Source organism: Sus scrofa, chromosome 7 (genome assembly GCF_000003025.6).
Source record: "Sus scrofa isolate TJ Tabasco breed Duroc chromosome 7, Sscrofa11.1, whole genome shotgun sequence".
Taxonomy (NCBI): Eukaryota; Metazoa; Chordata; class Mammalia; order Artiodactyla; family Suidae; genus Sus; species Sus scrofa.
In genome coordinates this window covers 34,968,683-34,988,563 of record NC_010449.5, presented here as the reverse complement: position 1 = coordinate 34,988,563, position 19,881 = coordinate 34,968,683, and the positions used below count along the sequence as shown (strand labels likewise).

General features: G+C 38.3%; 1 protein-coding gene across 1 annotated transcript in view; it reads left to right on the top strand.

Annotated features, from left to right (window-relative positions):
* Positions 1–19,881, top strand: part of KIF6 (kinesin family member 6) — a 355,709-nt gene that overhangs the window by 107,481 nt on the left and 228,347 nt on the right. Inside the window, 1 exon segment of the mRNA XM_003128378.6 lies at positions 15,706–15,912. Within this exon segment, the coding sequence (XP_003128426.4) occupies positions 15,706–15,912 (207 nt within the window).

The following is a 19,881-nucleotide window of genomic DNA, read 5'->3' as shown; positions in this document are numbered from 1 at the left end:
AAATCTGCCAAATGCTATGAAATTTGAATTATGGTGAGGGAGGGTGCTGAGAGCCAACACATATATTCTCCAACCTCAGGCAGGATACAGTTTCCCGTTAAAGAAAGGGTCACAATTCTTAAATGCAAATCCAATGATCTTTTGGTTAGAGTGATGAGATCTAAGAACATAGGCAAGGATGGTAGGGGATATTATTTAGATATTCATTGTACATTCTAGAAGGTGAGTTCAAAGAAGAAACTTTAGCGCCAGGCCATTTTTATGGTCAGTGGTCTAGGCTCACTGCCAAAAAAAAAAAAAATGAAAAAAAAGAAAAAAAAGATGGCCTTTGGTGAGTGGGATTCAGAGAATATGTGACTTAAAGGATTTTGCCATCCCAAACCTTTCAGTGCAAAATATTGAGGAAAGTATGTGCTCTTAAGGCCATGAGCAAAACACGTGTAAACGTACTCAGGACACAAACTGAATTTGAATATTCCTTTACTCACCCTCCACACCACTCTCTAGGAAAAAGATAAAATTTTATCAGAAGGAAAATAGCTAAAGATCTTTCCATATATAGGGAATATGGGTGGTGGGGAGGAATATACATTTGAGGTCTGCTTATATTAGGAAGCAAGGCAGTATACTTCATAATCATAAATGTTACCTAAATGCAATCTTAGTTTTTATTTTCTTATTTTTATTTTTTATTTTATTTTTTATTATTCAATGAATTTATTACATCTATATCAGTTTTTAAAAATAGCTTTAAAATATAGAAATTTTCAAAGAAAAGTCTATAAGACAAGAGAAGACAATAAAGGCAAGCTTGAGGAACCTGGAAAAGAAGTAAAAGAGAAAAAGAAAGCCATTATAGAGGGTTTGATGAAAGTGCCATCAAGAAGCAAAAAAGAGGTAAGAATAAAGGAAGGGAAGGAAGAAGAGAAGGAAGAGGAGGTGAAAAATAACTAAGGACATAAAAAATAGAGAAAAATGACATCTATAAAGAGAGACAAAGGAGACACCAGTTGTGAGTAATTAGACATCCTGGAGAAAAGAGTGAGGGCAACAGAAAAGAACATGGATGGGGCGGGGAGAAGTTTCTTGAATACTTGAATCTGCAAATGAAAAGGGCATGTTTTATAAAACAAACAAACAAATAAAACTCAACTCCAAGATAGAATCTATTGAGGTTACTAATTTCCAAAGCTAAATAAAGAGCTTTAAGGACATCCAGTAAGAAAAATGCAAGCCAACTATGAATGACAGTTTAAATGGTTGTTCTTGGACTTTTCCACATCAATATTCAGTGCCAGAAGACAGTGGAACAACTCTGAAGCAAGGATATTGTGTCCCAATAATTTTATACCCAGCCAAATTTTCAAGTTGTCCTTAAAAAACAAAAACATCACACAAGTATTTTTAAGTGTGTGTGAATTCAGGGAGAAAATGAACACAGAGATACATTTTAAAATTGCTTGAAAATTAATTCTAACCAAGTAAGAGATAAATTTATGAACTTGGCAATCCAGAAGCATTATAAAAGTACTAGTGCGAAACATTGAATTTATTTAAAAGTAGATATAAAACTAAACAACTGTGTAAAGCAAATATTCTTCTTCCAGTCAAGTAAAATTAAAAGGTGGGCAGACATTTGGGGTTATATGTTTTTCCATTGTTTGGAGAGCATATCTTTATCCTGGAGTTGATAGGATGATACACAGTTCAAAAATATTAAACAGGAATGATAATTGAACATAGCTCTGATTAAAGATATAGGCAAAATGTCTTCTCCATTTGCCATATGTACAGATATGAGCCTACTTAGATTTAATATGTTTGACTTAAATTTGCCAAATTTTGGAGAAATTACCCATAGGGAAGCAGTCTTCTGAACTTTGACATCCAACAGAAGAACCATCACTAATTCTGACATTCAATTTTCCTAAAATTTTGAAGTCGTCGAATAGATCGTTGAAGACATGAAAATCAAAAATCCATCAAGCTGATTCCAGACTTGTTAGAAGGTATATATAATGAAACATAATATACTATTCTTATCAGAATGGTGAATCACAATTGGTAAAACATTCCTATCATATGTTTCACATTGCTTCAAAGCTTACTTTCAAATTTTAAGCAAAACTGGTGTGCCTCGTCTGTTTTTCTCTTTTACAAAGCTATTTGGATAATACGCTGGACCTAGAAATCCTGTTGCTACAGAAAATGAGTTTGATTACTTCTCTAAAAGCCAGGTATCTTAGAAAACGAAAAACCAGAAAGGAAAATGAGTAGTTCAGGGTCATTAATTCCAACAGAGGCTTATCTAATTGGGGATATTTTGCTGCTAAGCGGTATGTTCTGAAATAGCTTCAGAAAAGATCAAGGCAGGTTGTTTATGGGTCACATGCTAAACCACTAGTTTTGGTCAGGTGTCATTTTTCCAGGCTGAGTTGAAGTGTGTCAAGTGCATGATGGGCCTTCTAATCCAACCCATTTGCCGTGGGAGGAATTAGACAAGGAATGATTTAACCAGTTGGGGGAGGGTTAGAAAATCCTTGGTTAAAGTGAGTTTTAACCTGAAAGTCTCAGATATCCATCTGGGGAACACATGGAGGTTAGTATTTTCAGTCTTCAACTAGGAGCAAATGAGCAAAGGAATAGTTCAACTATGATGTTTCATTAGAAAGTGTTATCAAACAAGGAGAACGGGAGTAAAAGCTAAATTCTGGATTCTGTGGTTGCTGCTGTTGTTTTAGTTGGTTTACTTTAAAGAATCTCAAGTATATGCATTATATACTCCTGTTTAACCTAAGAGAGATTTTCTTCACCTGACCTATTCTAAATTAGTGGAAATTCTTATTGAGCTACTTCACTCCAAGATAGAAGAGTGATTGAAAATCAAAGGTCTCCAGGAGTTCCCGTTGTGGCTCAGAGGGTTACAAACCTGACTAGTATCCATGAGGTTTGATCCCTGGCCTCACTCAGTGGGTTAAGGATCTGGTGTTGCAGTGAACTGTGGTGTAGGTCGCAGGTGTGGCTGGGATCCCATGTTGCTGTGGCTGTGGTTGTGGCATAGCCCAGGTCTGATTTGACCCCTAGCCTGGGAGCTTCCATATGCCATGGGTGCAGCACTAAAAAGGAAGGAAGGAAGGGAGGAAGAAAGAAAAACAAAAGAAAAAAGAAAGGTCTTGGTACATAAGAACTAGATATAAGATACAACAAGAAAAAGCAAGTATCCAGAGGATCCTAGGATATCTTATATGTAAATATAAGTAAATATGTAATATGTAAATAAATTATTTGAATAATTAAAGGCTATTAACTATAATCATTTTGAAGTTATTGAAAAGATATGTGATTAACTAAAAGTAGAAAATTTGTTACAAAAAACGTAATGGTATATTATGTAAACACAAAAGTCATATTTTGCTTATCAACTTTGCCCCAAAATCAAAATTTTCAATCTTGAAAATGGCCACACATGCACAAAGCATCATGAAAATAATGAAAAAAAAGTGGAAATTTTTGTTGATCTACCAGTAAGAATATTTGCAAAAAAAAAAAATCAAAGAGCATGAAGATTAGTAGTTGTTCAGCTGCAGGTTCCAAAAGGCAGCCTTTTGAAAATGCTTATCTGTATTACCCAATTCTTGTTCCTTTCTTTTCTTTTAAAAATAAATTTTTATGGCCCTATCCATGGCATATGGAAGATCCTGAGCAAGGGCTTGGATCTGAGCCACAGCTGTGGCAACACCTAGTCCTTTAACCCACTGCACTGGGCTGGGGATTGAACCCCACACCTCTGCAGTGATCCAAAACCGCTGCAGTTGGATTCTTAACCCACTTTATACCACCAAGGTGGGAACTCCTATACCCTTTCTTTTGCAGATTTCTCTTTCAGCCTAGGAGTATCTCCTACTCTGTGGAAAATGATTCTTGTTCAATGAAATTTGAGATTTTTTTGTCATATGAAATAGCTTCTTAGAGTGGTAGCCCAGATGGTGCCAGTGAGTGGCCTGAAGGGCTGTAGGAGAAGGAGTTTTAGCCTTCAATACAGGCATGTGGATTTTTCCAGTTTAATGCTATATTATGTAAAGCAGCAGAAGCAGCTTCAGGTACCAGTGCTCAGTACATTGCTACTCCAAGCCCTTTTTAGATAGACAGTTTGAAGTCACCATTGTCTGACAGGGTCATTTTTGAAGTACCTTTTATAATCCACACCACTCTTTACACTGCACGAATTAGGCTGACCACCAAACACTCAACTGAAGCCTTGGTGGATTGCAAAATCATCTCTCATTATCTATCCTCTGTAGAAGATTGTCCATTGCAAGTCATAATTTTTTATTTATTTATTTATTTTTATTTTCCCACTGTACAGCAAGGGGGTCAGGTTATCCTTACATGTATACATTACAATTACAGTTTTCCCCCACCCTTTGTTCTGTTGCAACATGAGTATCTAGACATAGTTCTCAATGCTATTCAGCAGGATCTCCTTGTAAATCTATCCTAAGTTGTGTGTAATAAGCCCAAGCTCCCGATCCCTCCCACTCCCTCCCCCTCCCATCAGGCAGCCACAAGTCTCTTCTCCAAGTCCATGATTTTCTTTTCTGAGGAGATGTTCATTTGTGCTGGATATTAGATTCCAGTTATAAGTGATATCATATGGTATTTGTCTTTGTCTTTCTGGCTCATTTCACTCAGTATGAGATTCTCTAGTTCCATCCATGTTGCTGCAAATGGCATTATGTCATTCTTTTTTATGGCTGAGTAGTATTCCATTGTGTATATAGACCACATCTTCCGAATCCAATCATCTGTTGATGGACATTTGGGTTGTTTCCATGTCTTGGCTATTGTGAAAAGTGATGCAATGAACATGCAGGTGCACGTGTCTCTTTTAAGTAGAGTTTTGTCCAGATAGATGCCCAAGAGTGGGATTGCGGGGTCATATGGAAGTTCTATGTATAGATTTCTAAGGTATCTCCAAACTGTCCTCCATAGTGGCTGTACCAGTTTACATTCCCACCAACAGTGCAGGAGGGTTCCCTTTTCTCCACAGCCCCTCCAGCACTTGTTATTTGTGGATTTATTAATGATGGCCATTCTGACTGGTGTGAGGTGGTATCTCATGGTAGTTTTGATTTGCATTTCTCTTATAATCAGCGATGTTGAGCATTTTTTCATGTGTTTGTTGGCCATCTGTATATCTTCTTTGGAGAAATGTCTATTCAGGTCTTTTGCCCATTTTTCCATTGATTGATTGGTTTTTTGCTGTTGGGTTGTATAAGTTGTTTATATATTCTAGAGATTAAGCCCTTGTCAGTTGCATCATTTGAAACTGTTTTCTCCCATTCTGTAAGTTGTCTTTTTGTTTTCTTTTTGGTTTCCTTTGCTGTGCAAAAGCTTTTCAGTTTGATGAGGTCCCATGGGTTTATTTTTGCTCTAGTTGCTATTGCTTTGGGAGACTGACCTGAGAAAATATTCATAATGTTGATGTCAGAGAGTGTTTTGCCTATGTTTTCTTCTAGGAGTTTGATGGTGTCCTGTCGTATATTTAAGTCTTTCAGCCATTTGGAGTTTATTTTTGTGCATGGTGTGAGGGTGTGTTCTAGTTTCATTGTTTTGCATGTTGCTGTCCAGGTTTCCCAGCAATGCTTGCTGAATAGACTTTCTTTTTCCCATTTTATGTTCTTGCCTCCCTTGTCAAAGATTAATTGACCATAGGTGTCAGGGTTTATTTCCGGATTCTCTATTCTGTTCCATTGGTCTGTCTGTCTGTTTTGGTACCAATACCACACTGTTTGATGACTGTGGCTTTGTAGTATTTCTTGACGTCTGGAGAGTTATGCCTCCTGCTTGGTTTTTGTTTCTCAGATTGCTTTGGCGATTCTGGTCTTTTGTGTTCCATATAAATGTTTGGATTGTTTGTTCTAGTTCTGTGAAAATGTCATGGTAATTTGATAGGATTGCATTGAATCTGTAGATTGCTTTGGGTAGTATGGCCATTTTTACAATATTGATTTTCCTAATGCAGATGACATGATACTATACATAGAAAACCCTAAGGACTCAACCCCAAAACTACTTGAACTGATTAATAAATTCAGCAAAGTAGCAGGATAGAAGATTAACATTCAGAAGTCAGTTGCATTTCTGTATACCAGCAATGAAACATTAGGCAAGTCATAATTTTTTAAATGATGGACATTTAAAAATTTGTTTGGAACAATGGATTTTCTCAGAGTTTGGATATTATTATCTTCTACGTATGCACCAATGTTTAAATGGCCTTTCTGGACACACTAGCTGATGCCAATTAGGAATAGTCCAAAGAAATTCATGAATATAAGTGAATTTTGAGTTGGCTTATTTTAGAGAAGGGGAAGGACATATTGACCAATACTTGATTATTAAGAGGATATTCTAGGTGAGAGAAAAGGCCGTTGAAGATGTACAGGGTAGTGGTTAATAAGAGCTCTGAAATCAGGTACAAAGAGTAATTGAAGCCCATGATAGGTGTAGGGTTTGAGTCAATCTTGCTGTTTCAAATGATTCTAATTTTTATTTTTATTTTTTATTACTCAATGATTTTTTATTACATTTATTGTTGTACAGCGATCATCATAACCAAATTTTATAGCATTTCCATCCCAAATCCTCAGTGCATCCCCCCACCCCCCAACCTGTCTCATTTGGAAACCATGAGTTTTTCAAAGTCTATGAGTCAGTATCTGTTCTGCAAGAAGTTCATGGTATCCTTTTTTTAGATTCCACATGTAAGTGATAGCATTTGATGTTGGTGTCTCATTGTGTGACTGACTTCACTTAGCACAATAATTTCTAGGTACACCCATGTTGCTGCAAATGCCATTATTTCTTTCCTTTTAATGGTTGAGTAATATTCCATTGTGTATATGTACTGCATCTTCTTGATCCACTCCTCTGTCTATGGGCATTTAGGTTGTTTCCATGTCTTGGCTATTGTATATAGTGTTGCAATGAACATTGGAGTACCTGTGTCTTTTTGAATCAGGGCTTTCTCTGGATAGATGCCAGGAGTGGGACTGCTAGATCAAATGGTAATTCTATTTTTAGTTTTCTGAGGAATCTCCACACTGTTTTCCACAGTGGGTGCACCAATTTACATTCCCACCAACAGTGTAGGAGGGTTCCCCTTTCTCCACACCCTCTTCAGTATTTACTCTTTATAGACTTTTTGATGATGGCCATTCTGGCCAGTGTAAGATGGTACCTCATAGTGGTTTTGATTTGCATTTCTCTAATAATGAGTGATGTCAAACATCTTTTTATGGGGTTTTTTTTTTTGGCCATCTATATGTCTTCTTTGGAGAATTGTCTGTTTAGATCTTCTGCCCATTTTTTGATGGGGTTGTTTGTTTGTTTGTTTGTTTGATATTGAGCTATAGGAGGTGTTTATAAATTTTGGAGATTAATCCCTTGTTAGTCACTTCATTTGTGAAGATTTTCTCCCCTTCTATGGGTTGTCTTTTCGTTTTGTTTAGGGTATCCTTTGCTATGCAAAAACTTTTAAGTTTAATTAAGTCCCGTTTGTTTATTTTGTTTTTATTGTCATTACTCTAGGAGATGGATCTGAGAAGATGTTGCTGTGGTTTATGTCAGAGAGTGTTTGGCCTTTGTTTTCCTCTAAGAGTTTTATAGTATCTGGTCTTATATTTAGGTCTTTAATCCATTAGAGTTTATTTTTGTGTACAATGTTAGGAAGTGTTCTAATTTCATTCTTTTACATGTGACTGTCCAGTTTCCTGAGCACCACTTATTGAACAGGCTGTCTTTTCTCCATTGTCTATTCTTGCAACCTTTGTCATAGGTTAGTTGATTATAGGTGCATGGGTTTAATTCTGGGCTTTCTATCCTGTTCCACTGATCTACATTTCTGTCTTTGTGCAAGTACCATATGGTTTTGATGACTGTAGCTTTGTAGTGTAGTCTGAAGTCAGGGATCCTGATTCCTCCAGCTCCATTTTTCTTTCTCAGGATGCCTTTGGCTATTCTGGGTCTTTTGTGCTTCCAAACAAACTTTAAAATATTTTGTTCGAGTTCTGTGAAAAATGTCCTTGTTAGTTTCATAGGGAGCACATTGAATCTGTAGATTGCCTTGGGTAGTATAGTCATTTTGATAATGTTGACTCTTCCAATCCAAGAGCATCGTATATCTTTCTATCTATTTGTGTCTTCTTTGATTTCTTTCATCAGTGTCTTATAGTTTTCAGAGTACAGGTCTTTTGTCTCTTTAGGTAGGTTTTTTTCCTAAGTATTTTATTCTTTTTGATATGATGGTAAATGGGATTGTTTCCCTAATTTCTCTTTCTGATCTTTCATTGTTAGTATGTAGAAATGCAGTTGATTTCTGTGTATTAATTTTGTATCCTGTGACTTTGCCAAATTCATTGATGAGCTTTAACAGTTTTCTCTAAAGTCTAGGATTCTCTAGGTATAGTATCATGTCATCTGCAAATAATTCTAATTTTTAGGGTTGAATTGTATTTCATGGACTTAAAGAGTCTGCAGTTATAGTCTCTGAACTATTTGGAGATTTTTAGAAGTTATGAAGCATGCCATAGAGATTCCAGAAAACTAGAAATGAGCATGAGTCAACAATTTAACGAATATTTTTGAAAACCATTGTGAAGTGTTATGCTAGGGTTACAATAATGAAGAAGACACAGTCCCTGCCTTCAAAGAGCTGAGTCTAGGTGGGAAGTGGAGAGCCTTTGTACAGGAGGTAACCTTTAGGATAGACCTTCAGTGAGAAGTAAGCGTTTGCTGAGCTGGAAAGGAGAAAGAGGAAAACCAGTTCTTATTGACTGCAGGTTACCAATTTGATGACTCTGTAAGGGACTCAGTGAGCCTGGGTTTTAGACTTTTAGTTTCTATGAGAAAATCATATAATCTCAATTCTCCAAAAAAAGAAAACTTTTGGAAAATGACAGGTTAATATTCTTGATACCAAGTCTTGAAAAAGAATCTGGAAAAGTTTTATTAAATGATAGTCAATACTAATTAGGCAAGGGTCAGCATTGATTAACCTTAAGCTAATTTCATCCACTTTTCTGATAGGATTATTAAAATTTTATAGGTCAAGTTAATTCAACTTATTTAGTGAAGACTCACAAAATATCCTTGGGGATATAAAGAGAAATTGAAGGTACACAAAAGTACTTGGATTGAAACCAATTAGAAAATACCCATAACTGTTACCTAGTGGAGTAGAGAGAAAGGGTTTCTTCCTGAAATGCTATTGTTCCACCCTACTTTATGTCTTACAGACTGTTTGGGTGAGGAGCTACAACATATAGTAGATAGCACAAAATTGAAAAAAAAAAAAAGTCAAAATCCAGAATTATCTCAACAGAGAGTAGTGTTGGGATAAAAGCTATTCAAATGCAGTCATCATATAAACAAGTGTGTATGATTCCCAAAGAAATTCCATAGCATGGATAAGAGGCTGGACCAAGTGTGGTTTAACTCTTTTTGTGCCATTTATTGGCAACACTAGATTCAGATTGCTGAGATTCCAGTTCCCTCTGCTGTAATTAGGTTACATTTGAAAGACTATATTCAGTTAGTTCCTGTTGTGGCTCAGTGGTAATGAACCCAATGGCTTACATGAGGATGCAGGTTCGATCCCTGGCCTTGGTCGTGGGTTAAGTATCTGGTGTTACCATGAGCTGTGGTGTAGGTCGCAGACATGGCTCTTATCCTGCATTGCTGTGGCTGTGATATAGGCTGGCAGCAGTAGCTCCAATTCAGCCCCTAGCCTGGGAACTTCCATATGCCACACATGTGGCCCTTAAAAAAAAAAAAAGAAAGAAAAAGAAAAGAAAAGAAAAGAAAGAAAGAAAAAAAAGAGAAAGAATATATTCAATTCAGAGTGTCCAAGTGTCATTTTTAAAAATGAGTGATAAACAGTTGTGTTAGACAGTTGAAGAACTGGAGATATTAGTCTTAGGGAGCATGCTAGTTTAATTCAGGGATTTGGTGGAATTAATATAATCAGATAGGTGTTTTTAAATTATTACTCTGTCTGCAGGGTGGAGAATGGTTGGAGGAGACAAGAATAAATATGGGGAGAGTAGCAGGGAAAGAATGTAGTAACCAAGGCCAGAGGTAAAGGATGTTTGGAGGTGGAGAGCAGTGGGTGGAGCTAAATGCATCAGGAATAGCACGGATTGGCTATCCATCTGTGGGTCTCGGGGTGAGGGAAAGTGATGAGCTTGTTTGGAGCAACTGAAGCTCAAAATGCCGGCAAGGCATTTTAGTGACAATTATCAGTCCAGCTCTTGGACATTCTAATCTGGGTCCAGAGAAATTGTGGCTGGAAATGATGTGGGAGGCATCGGAACAGAATGAACACCTATTCAAATGTTCAGACCTTTTACAGTTCATGGACCACCTCAACCTTTCAATCAGTGATTAGTATAACTCTTTGCAGCAAAGCAAGTCTTATTATGGCATTTTAAAGGCTGGAAACCCAAAATTACTTTATATAAATTTGCTTAAATGTTCAACAGCAGTAAGTGATAGAAACCAGGGCTTGAAACCAGGTCATCTGATACCAGATTCTAAGATTTGGGGGTGTAATTTTTTAGGATATAGATGATTTGCAGTGTTGTGTCAATTTCTGTTGTATAGCAAAGTGACCCAGTCATTGTGTGTGCACACACACACACATTCTTTTTCTTATATTATCTTCCATCATGGGTATGTAATTTTTTAACTATGCTATGGTACCAATTCAATGAGAATCAGAGCCATAGAAGAACCCCCAAGAGGAAGAAATATGATGACTGATGACCATGGCTTGGGACATGCCTGTTACAGGGACTAGAGAGGAAAAGTTCCGATAAAGGAAAAGGGGACAGAGCAAGCAGTTAGAGAGAAAGTACCATTCCAGAAGCCTGGGAATAGGAGAGTGGAAAGCCTCGGCAATGAAATAGCATTCTTAGATTTTACCTAAAAGATCAGGATTCTGAGTGCTGAGAACAGGTCACTCTCTTCCCCACACATTTGCCTTTTGCTTGGGGTCCACCCTCTGTTTACATGTCTTGTCATTAGCTTCTGAACCAGATTATAAATGCCTTGAGGGCAAGGTCCAGGCCTTCTTTTCCTCCTCATCTCCGTACTGCCTAACACGGAGCTGTACACACAGACTGAGATGAAATGGGAAAGCTCTGCAGGCAGATGATTAATCATCACTAGAATTTTTCCAAAGGCACTGTCTCTAGTGCCAAGAGCACATTTGTTTAAAATGTGCGCTTAAATTTGAATGAATCTGCCTAAATAGTGCCATCTGTTCTTAGGCAGTCTCAGAAATGTTTTAATACTGTTTTACCTTTAAAAGGACAAATGCAGGGGCATGCGTATGAGACATAAAGACATCCTTAAATAAACACGGAGCAGACACTGGCACATCCAATCACACTTAAACAGCTACACATAAGAATGTTTTCTGAGGTTTAGAAAATTTTGCTGAGAGGACACCAACTACTACCTCATGCAGAAAATATTTATGAGAAGTTACAAAATTGTAGACATGGACTCCTACACATATTACTGCATTTTAATTACAGACCCCAGAAAACAATTCACTTTGATATACCCTTTGAAATGGGTTCACTCTTCCAATATTTGCTAATGGCCCTCCGTTTACTGTGATTTCAGTGCATCAATTTAGAAGCTGAAGACAGCTGTAGGGAATAGTCTCTACATTATTCATTTATATTGATTGCCGTTTGACTTTTGTTACAGTGCTGCAGGATTTATTGTTGTGCGAATATAACAGTGAAATGAAACCCATGTTTAAGTTCTGCAAATAACTTACAGTCACTTCCAAAACACCTCAACTTGGGTTCTAAATTTGAGTTTGCGGTTTTACATGCACGGTTATTTGCTGATCCACTTTAGCATGCAAAATCACACACTGGCTAGGTTTGGGTATAGTTATTGTGGCAACGAGTAATGGGTCAAATTTTCAGCCTCTTTAATTCACTAGCTACATCTTCATCACCAAAACTAGACCAATATTTTGACATCTGTGTATTTTCCTAGTTGGTGTAAATCAATGATGGCGTATATCAAGAACTGATATTTACAGAAAGAATTTCTGGTTGAAATGGCATCTGAGTATGTTATCCTGTCTGAATACATGTGAAATTCTTTCGTTAAATCTCGTTTTCCAAAGATGGAGATCTGAAGGCATTTACTCATATAAGCATTCCTTTGGAATTTTTTTCTTCTTTTTAGGGCCTCACCCATGGCATATGGAAGTTCCCAAGCTAGGGGTCTAACCAGAGCTGTAGCCGCTGGCCTACACCACAGCCGTAGCCACGAGGGATCTGAGCCACGTCTGCAACCTACACCACAACTCATCATGGCAATGTGGGATCCTTAACCCACTGAGCGAGGCCAGGGATCAAACCTGCGTCCTCATGGATACTAGTCAGGTTTATTACCCCTGAGCCACAATGAGAACTCTCTGGAATATTTTTAGACAATTCTTCTTTTAGATACTTTTAGCTATCTGATATCTACTTACTTCTGATAATTTTTAAATAAAAGAAATGAGGTATTTCAGATAAAGTTGAATCCTCCTTGTTGTCCTTTCACTTCCATCCCTCACAAGGGTAACCACTCTCATTAATTTGCTATATCCTCCAGTCCATCTTTTACGCTTTTTTTTTTTTTTTTTTTTTCTTTCCAGGGCTGCACCTGCACATATGGAAGTTCCCAGGCTCAGGGTTGAATCAGAACTGCCGCTGCTGGCCTGCACCACAGCCACAGCAATGCCATAGATCCTTAACCTGCGGAGAGAGGCCAGGGATCAAACCCGCATCCTCATGGGTACTAATTGGGTTCATAATGTGCTGAGTCACACTGGGAACTCCCATCTTTTACACTTTAAATGACCTGAGTTATAGCACCATGAACCAATATTTTAAGATAATATCACCCTTTTAATTAAGTTCCACCATAGTGTTTATATCATTCTTTAACCTGCTGTATTTTCTCAGCATTCTATTTTAGAAATCTACGTCAGTCCACACACATGTTGTTCCATTTAAATTTTCTATAGTTTGAATTATCCCAGTTTATACATCTTTCTCATTGCAGATGTCCATTTAGGCTGTACATCTTGCACCAACTTCTTGCCAGCCCAAGCAGTGTTGCAATAAACCTCCATCTCTTTCTATGTCTCTGTCTCTCTCCCATGATGTACCTGGCCCAGGTTTCTTTCAAGGAAATATACCTGCTAGTCAGTCTATTGCTGGCTTGTGGGTCACAGGTACTTCTCTCAAAAAAGATTCTAGATTTTCCTTCCCACCAGCAGTTTATAAAAGTTCCTACTTCCTTATATTCTTATAAATGCTTGTTTTATTCGACCTCATTTTTAAAATTTTTGCCAATCTGAACGAGGTGAATTAAACAGTTTATTCCTGGGTTTTAATTATCTGTCTTGACTATTTGTAAGTTTGAGCATTTTTTGCAAAACCATTTGACCATTTTCAGATTTCCTCTTAACGGATTGCCTGTTCATATGGATTGTCCTTTGGTTATTTTTTTTTTCTGAATTGTCTTTTTCTTATCGATTTGTGGGAGTTCTTTATTTCAAATATTAATATTTTGTCAGCCATCTCTATTGTAAGTATCGTCTCTCAGTGTTTTTTGTTTTTTTGTTTTTGTTTCTTTTGAGAACTTCACCTGTGGCATATGTAAGCTCCCAGGCTAGGGGTCTAATCGGTGCTGCAGCTGCCGGCCTACACCACAGCCAAAGCAATGCAGAATCTGAATTGCATCTGCAACATATACTGCACCTTGCAGCAACACCGCATCCTTAACCCACTGAGCAAAGCCAGAGATCCACCCCACATCCTCACAGAGACAATGTAGGGTCCTTAACCAGCTGAGCCACAGTGGGCACTCCTCATCTCCCAGTCTTTTAACTTTGTAGTAGTTAGCTATCACAACCCAGAATTTTTTAAATTTTTGATTATTTGGTCAAATATTTCAAATCCATTTATTTTTGTATTTTATGTTTTGTCATAGATTATCTATTATTACCTTGAGTTGATTACCATATGTTTCCATATTTTCTTTCATTAACCTTAAAGTTATGTTATTTTACACATAAGTCTTTAATACATTTTGGAATTTGTATGCTTAGTGTGAAGGAGCAATTTGAATTTACATTTCCAAGATGGACAGCCCGTTATCCCAACACTATTTTTTAATAAGTTCATCCTTCTCCACTGGGGTCTGATGTCACCTATTCCTGCAACAGAGTCCCTTTTAAATGAGCAAAGCATGCTTCTTTCATCTAGTCGTCTGTTCCTAAACCAGGACCACACTGTTTTAATTACTCTGGCATCATGATTCTTCCTTGATCTACGGCAGGACAAGACCCCTTTCCTTATTATTCTTTCATAAAATTGTTTTTGATTATTTTTCAGTATTAGCTCTTCCATCTGAATTTTAGAATCAATTTGTTTTGTTCGGCAAACAAAACCATTGGCATTTGTATTTCAGTTGCGTTGACTATATAGGTTAATATAGAAGGATTAATGTAGAGATTAATTTTGAATTTTCCTATCTATAAAATGATATATTAACATCTGGCACACAATATATTCAGGTTTTCATTTTATATTCCTTAGTATTATCATTTTACCTGCAAATTACACAATTTTAAAGGTAGAATCTCTTATTATCTTACCATCTTTGTTGTTATTATGAATGATATTATATTTCCTGCTTATTTGTTGCTGGATTATTAGAATTTTATTGATTTATCATGTTGATCTTGGATCCAGCAACCTTGCTGATCTTTTAGTCTTTTTTTTTCTTATTTTTAGGCTGCACCTGCAGCATATGGAAGTTCCCAGGCTAGGGGTCTAATCAGAGCTGCAGCTTCAGGCCTACACCACAGCCACAGTGACACCCATCTGAGCCACATCTGCAACCTACACCAGAGCTCACGCAACACTGGATCCTTTAACCTACTGAGTGAGTCCAGATCGAACCCGCGTCCTCATGGATACTAGTCAGGTTCTTAACCCGCTGAGCCACAATGGGAGCTACCCTTTTTAGTCTTTAGCAGTTTATTTGTAGATGTTCTTGTATTCTTTATGTAAACCACAGTATTTTCTGTATATACTGACACTTTAATTTCTTCTTTTCCCATCAGTATGCCTCATGTATCTTTTTCCTATTAATTACATTGACTTGGAGCCCTAGTTCAGTGTTGGGTAGTAGCAGGGATGTTGGGTATCCTTGTCTGTGGATCCTGTTTACAATTGCACCCATTCTCACTTCTTTTACCATAAAATTCACATTGAAAATTTTCGATATAGCTAGCGAAAGTTAAGGTCTGGATTGTAGTCATGTAATGAAATATTCAAAGTTATTTTATTGGTTCAGAAGACCCAAACTTTACCTCATTCGAAGTCTTTTCTCACTTTGTGAATGAACCCATCCCCATCTGTTATGAGTCAAGAGATAACACACTGAAAATAATTCACATTACGGGTCTCAGCTACAAGTATTTTTACTCCATTTGACAGCATTGACTTCATGGGAATTTTCTCATCCCTGGGAATATACATCTACATCTGTTGATTTGCTTCAGCAGTTCTCACTGTTCACATTTACTTTCGTTTTACAATTTGTTTATTACAGACTCCTATGAACCAAGCTTCAACCCGATCCCACTGTATTTTCACCATTCACTTATCAAGCAAGGAACCAGGATCTGCAACCGTGCGACATGCCAAACTGCATTTGGTGGACCTGGCTGGCTCAGAGCGGGTTGCAAAGACTGGAGTCGGGGGCCAGCTTCTAACAGAGGCCAAATACATCAACTTATCACTCCATTACTTAGAACAGGTAAACGGGGAGAGTGGGATGGATGGACTTAGACCTACCATTTTTGGACCACCTATTTTACATCAGGCATTGTATTAGCATTTTTGTCTTTTTTTTTTCTTCTTTTATTGTGGCAAAATACATATAATATAAAAGTGACCATTTGCTAATTTTTAAATGTACAATTCAGTGGCGTTAAGTACATTCAGAATGTGCAACCATTACCACCATCTATTTCCAGAACTTCTCATAATTCCAAACAGAAACTCTGTACCCATTAAACAATAGCTCCTCATCTCTTTATACACCCAGCACCTGGGAACCTCTATTCTGCTTTCTGCCTCTATGAATGTGCCTATTCTAGGTACTCAAAGAAGTGGAGTTTTACAATATGTGCCCTTTTGTGTCTGATTTATTTCACTTAGCATAATTTCGAGGTGCATCCATGTTTTAGCATGTATCAGGATTTCCTTCAAAGGAAAAGTCAGGGATGAATAATATCCCATTGTGTATGTATAGATATAGATATATAGGATCACTTGTCTCCATTCACTATGGATGAACCCAACTTGTTTCCACCTTTCGGCTACTGTCAGTAGTGCCGCTGTAAACATTAGTGGAGCTGCTAGAATTTCGTATCAGCCGTTTTATTTAAACCTCACAACACTCTGTGCTGTGGGTATTAGTTATTACCCCTTACTGTTTTTATAACTCAGATGTTCCCCAGACCTTTCCAAGACTGTGCAGCTAATGGCAAGAGGAGGATTTGAACCTAGAATTGCTTGGCTCCAAAGCCCATGTTGTTTTTCCCCTATGCCTTATTGTTTTTATTGTAAAATTAGTAGTGAGTGTGAATATAAGCTAGAAATGGCCTCCGTGGCCTATTTTTTTCAGGCTGGCAGATTGGCTAGGAGAACATAATGTGGAGATGACCAGTATCTTTTCCATTTGTAATGGCTTCATCTAGTTGATGATGCTGACCCCATGAGGGTTCTCTTTGCCTGAGCTTCCCGCCTCTGTCCCCACTCTAGGTTTACTACAGTCCATCCCAGTGCATGCCCAATTTTTAATTTCTGAATTTTACTCCAAAGGCAGAGAAAGCTCATCTGAATTGTGTCAAATAAATCTTCCAGAAAACAAAAAACGAAAAAAAACACCTCCTCCGTAAAAGGAATGGATGGAATTAGATGATTTCTCAAGTTCTTTTCAGCTCTGTGAGAATAAATGCTGTGAGTTGCATGTTAAATACGGCAACCCCTTCCAAATTCTAAAAAAAAAAAGAGAGAGAGCGAAACATGATCAAAAACCAGAGTGGAGAAGTACAGAGGACATTGGCAAGGCAGAAGGATTTGCTAATGAACGTTGGAGGCTGAAAGATTTGAGAAAACAAAAAAGTACTTTTTTCAACTGCCTAATGAACCTTTTTGAGAATGATATTGTCCTGATGTTCAGTGCTTTCTCATGGTCAAGTTGGCTAAAAAAGCAGATGGAGAGAAACCTAAGGGAACTCTTTGTGAACCCGCACACACGGTTAGGCTCTGACCCAATGAACCCCAGTGATGCAGCATCCAGAGATTTAGGCCTGTGTGATGTACAGGTCATTTTAGTGTTTCTGACAATAGTCAGCATTCCTGAGCTCTTTCTTGCTCAAATATTACATACTACTGCATTAACTGATCTTTTCACTTAATGGGACATTTATATAATATTGGTATGAAAACATAAGAGACTCTATGGAAAGTGCTTGATTTCAAAATATACCTACTTGTTTCAGATGGTTGCACCGTCTTTTAATTCCCATTATGTCCACCCATTCATGCAAAATTATATTTATATTTGTTAGCGGAATCCAAATTTGCACCAATCGTAATCACTTAAGAAAGCCATTCTGCTCCTAATCCTTTCATTTTCTTCATTCTGCATCACCTCTACATGCTGTTGCTTATCCTTAAAACCACCCCTCTCCCTCCATTTTCTTCCCTTCAACATTCTTGTAACATCAGCCTCAGTGAGCCGTCTTGGCGGCTGTGTGGCCTTTGATTTTCTTCATTTATTTAACAAATACTTTTAAGGAGCGGTCACGTGCTGCAGACTGCGCCAGGCATTAGAGCGTAGTGCTAAGAACACCGAAGCCTCGTGGCGCAGTGTAGGGAATGAAAAAGTGCTCATGAAGTGCATGGCTGTGATCCCAGTGGGAGCTGTGCAGAGCAAGCCTGGGGGCAAGAGAGCTCGTTGAGGGGGATGGCACTTAGGCTGAGAAGCGGAGGGTTAATGAAAGTCTTCTAAGGGCTGATGTTAAGCAGAGACCTGAGGAATGAGTAGGAGTGAGCCCGGCTAGGATGGGGTCAGAGCATGTCAGACAGTGGGAACCGGGAGGCTTTCAGCCCTTAGCTCCATCTGGGGAACGGATTCACCCAGGGTCACAGTGACAGTCACATGCCATTGACTTTTGGCTCTCCAAATGTAACCTGTCTGTTTCATAGACACCCCCTGCATCCCTGTGGCTGTGAGCTATTTATACCAATGCACATGTGTCTTCATGGAGGTGATGACCTCAAATAATGCAGGAAGGAGGAGAGGGAGAAGATTAGTATGAGAGGAAAGAAGGACATAAATATGGAAACTGCAGTGTGTGGACATGGATATGTGGGGTTGAGTAAACCTGGGAGCTACTGCTAGAAAGAAATTCAGTGTGTAGTAGAAAAATACTGGAATTTTACACAGACATACACAAGAGGGACCCAAAGAGAATGTAGGGATGAGAATAGTAAAGAGAGTGGGCAGATGCTGTTGATAAAAATAACAGAATTCAAGGACTTTCTAAACACATTTTCTATATAAAGTACTTTATGATGGGGCTAAGAGACTGGATGCATAACACAGTTTAGTTTAATTAGCTTCATTCATTCATTCATTCATTCAGCAAACGATGATGGCCTGTCCCCTGGGCACCACGAGTTGCACTGGGCAGTGGGGATAGATGTGCGATTGAGAAGTAGTCTATGCTGCCATGTCGTCCAGCGAAAGAGCCAAGCTTATAAACAAATACCTGCAGTGTGGGAAGATAAACGCTGCAGTAGAAATTCATGGAGGTGTCAGCGATTAAGTGCATCTTCTCTGTCTCAGGTTCAGCATCTAAGATGGACACGGACTAGGAAAAGACAGTTTGGTAACCTTTCTTACATGCTTTAGCCCACACTTGTAGAAATTCCACACAGAAAGGTAACTGCCCTTCTGGCCATAACTGGAAGACCTTACACCTGCTTGCAGGGCACGGCCTTTCCGAGTTGAATGCACCTTACTGTGCTCATAAGTAAGTAAATTTCTGTTTGCCAGAGTCCTGTTGGTTTTGGAGTTTTCCTTATACACACAGTACTTTTTCCAAAGAGTCTCCTTGAAAACATGTTAAGCCACAATAACAGGGTACATCTGGGCCCTAGAAATTGAGTCCATGGGGGAAAAGGAAGGGGCCGCGCATACTTGTTCTAACCATAAGCTCACCAAGTGCTCCTAGCTTGACCCTGGGTCTCTGACGGCCCAAACATCGAGTGAGAAACCACTGAGCACAGAGTGTTTGCTCTCTCCTTCCACAGAAACCAGAAGCCGGGTCACCCCAGCCAGTTATCCAATGCGAGTGGTGCTTTTTCCGAGTGTCACTTTGCACTTGGCTTCCACGAAAGGTGCTGCCCTCAGGAGGGAAAGCTGATGATTCCAGTGTTGGGTGTAACCTTCCCACATTAGGGTCAGTTTTCAGGGGATAATCCTCCGTGGATTTCTGAGCCCTTTAAAAGAAATTTTCTTTAATTCATGAAATAGCAAAAAATTACTGGCTTCAAGCACAGTTTCTAGGTGCTTAGAGATATTGTTAAGTATAAGGTGAGGTTCCACTCTTTGTTGCTTAAAGAATGACTTTGGGAACAGGTCCTTGTATTTACACATGAAGTCCAAAAATGGAAGTACACATTAAAAAAGAAAAAAAAAAATCCAGGT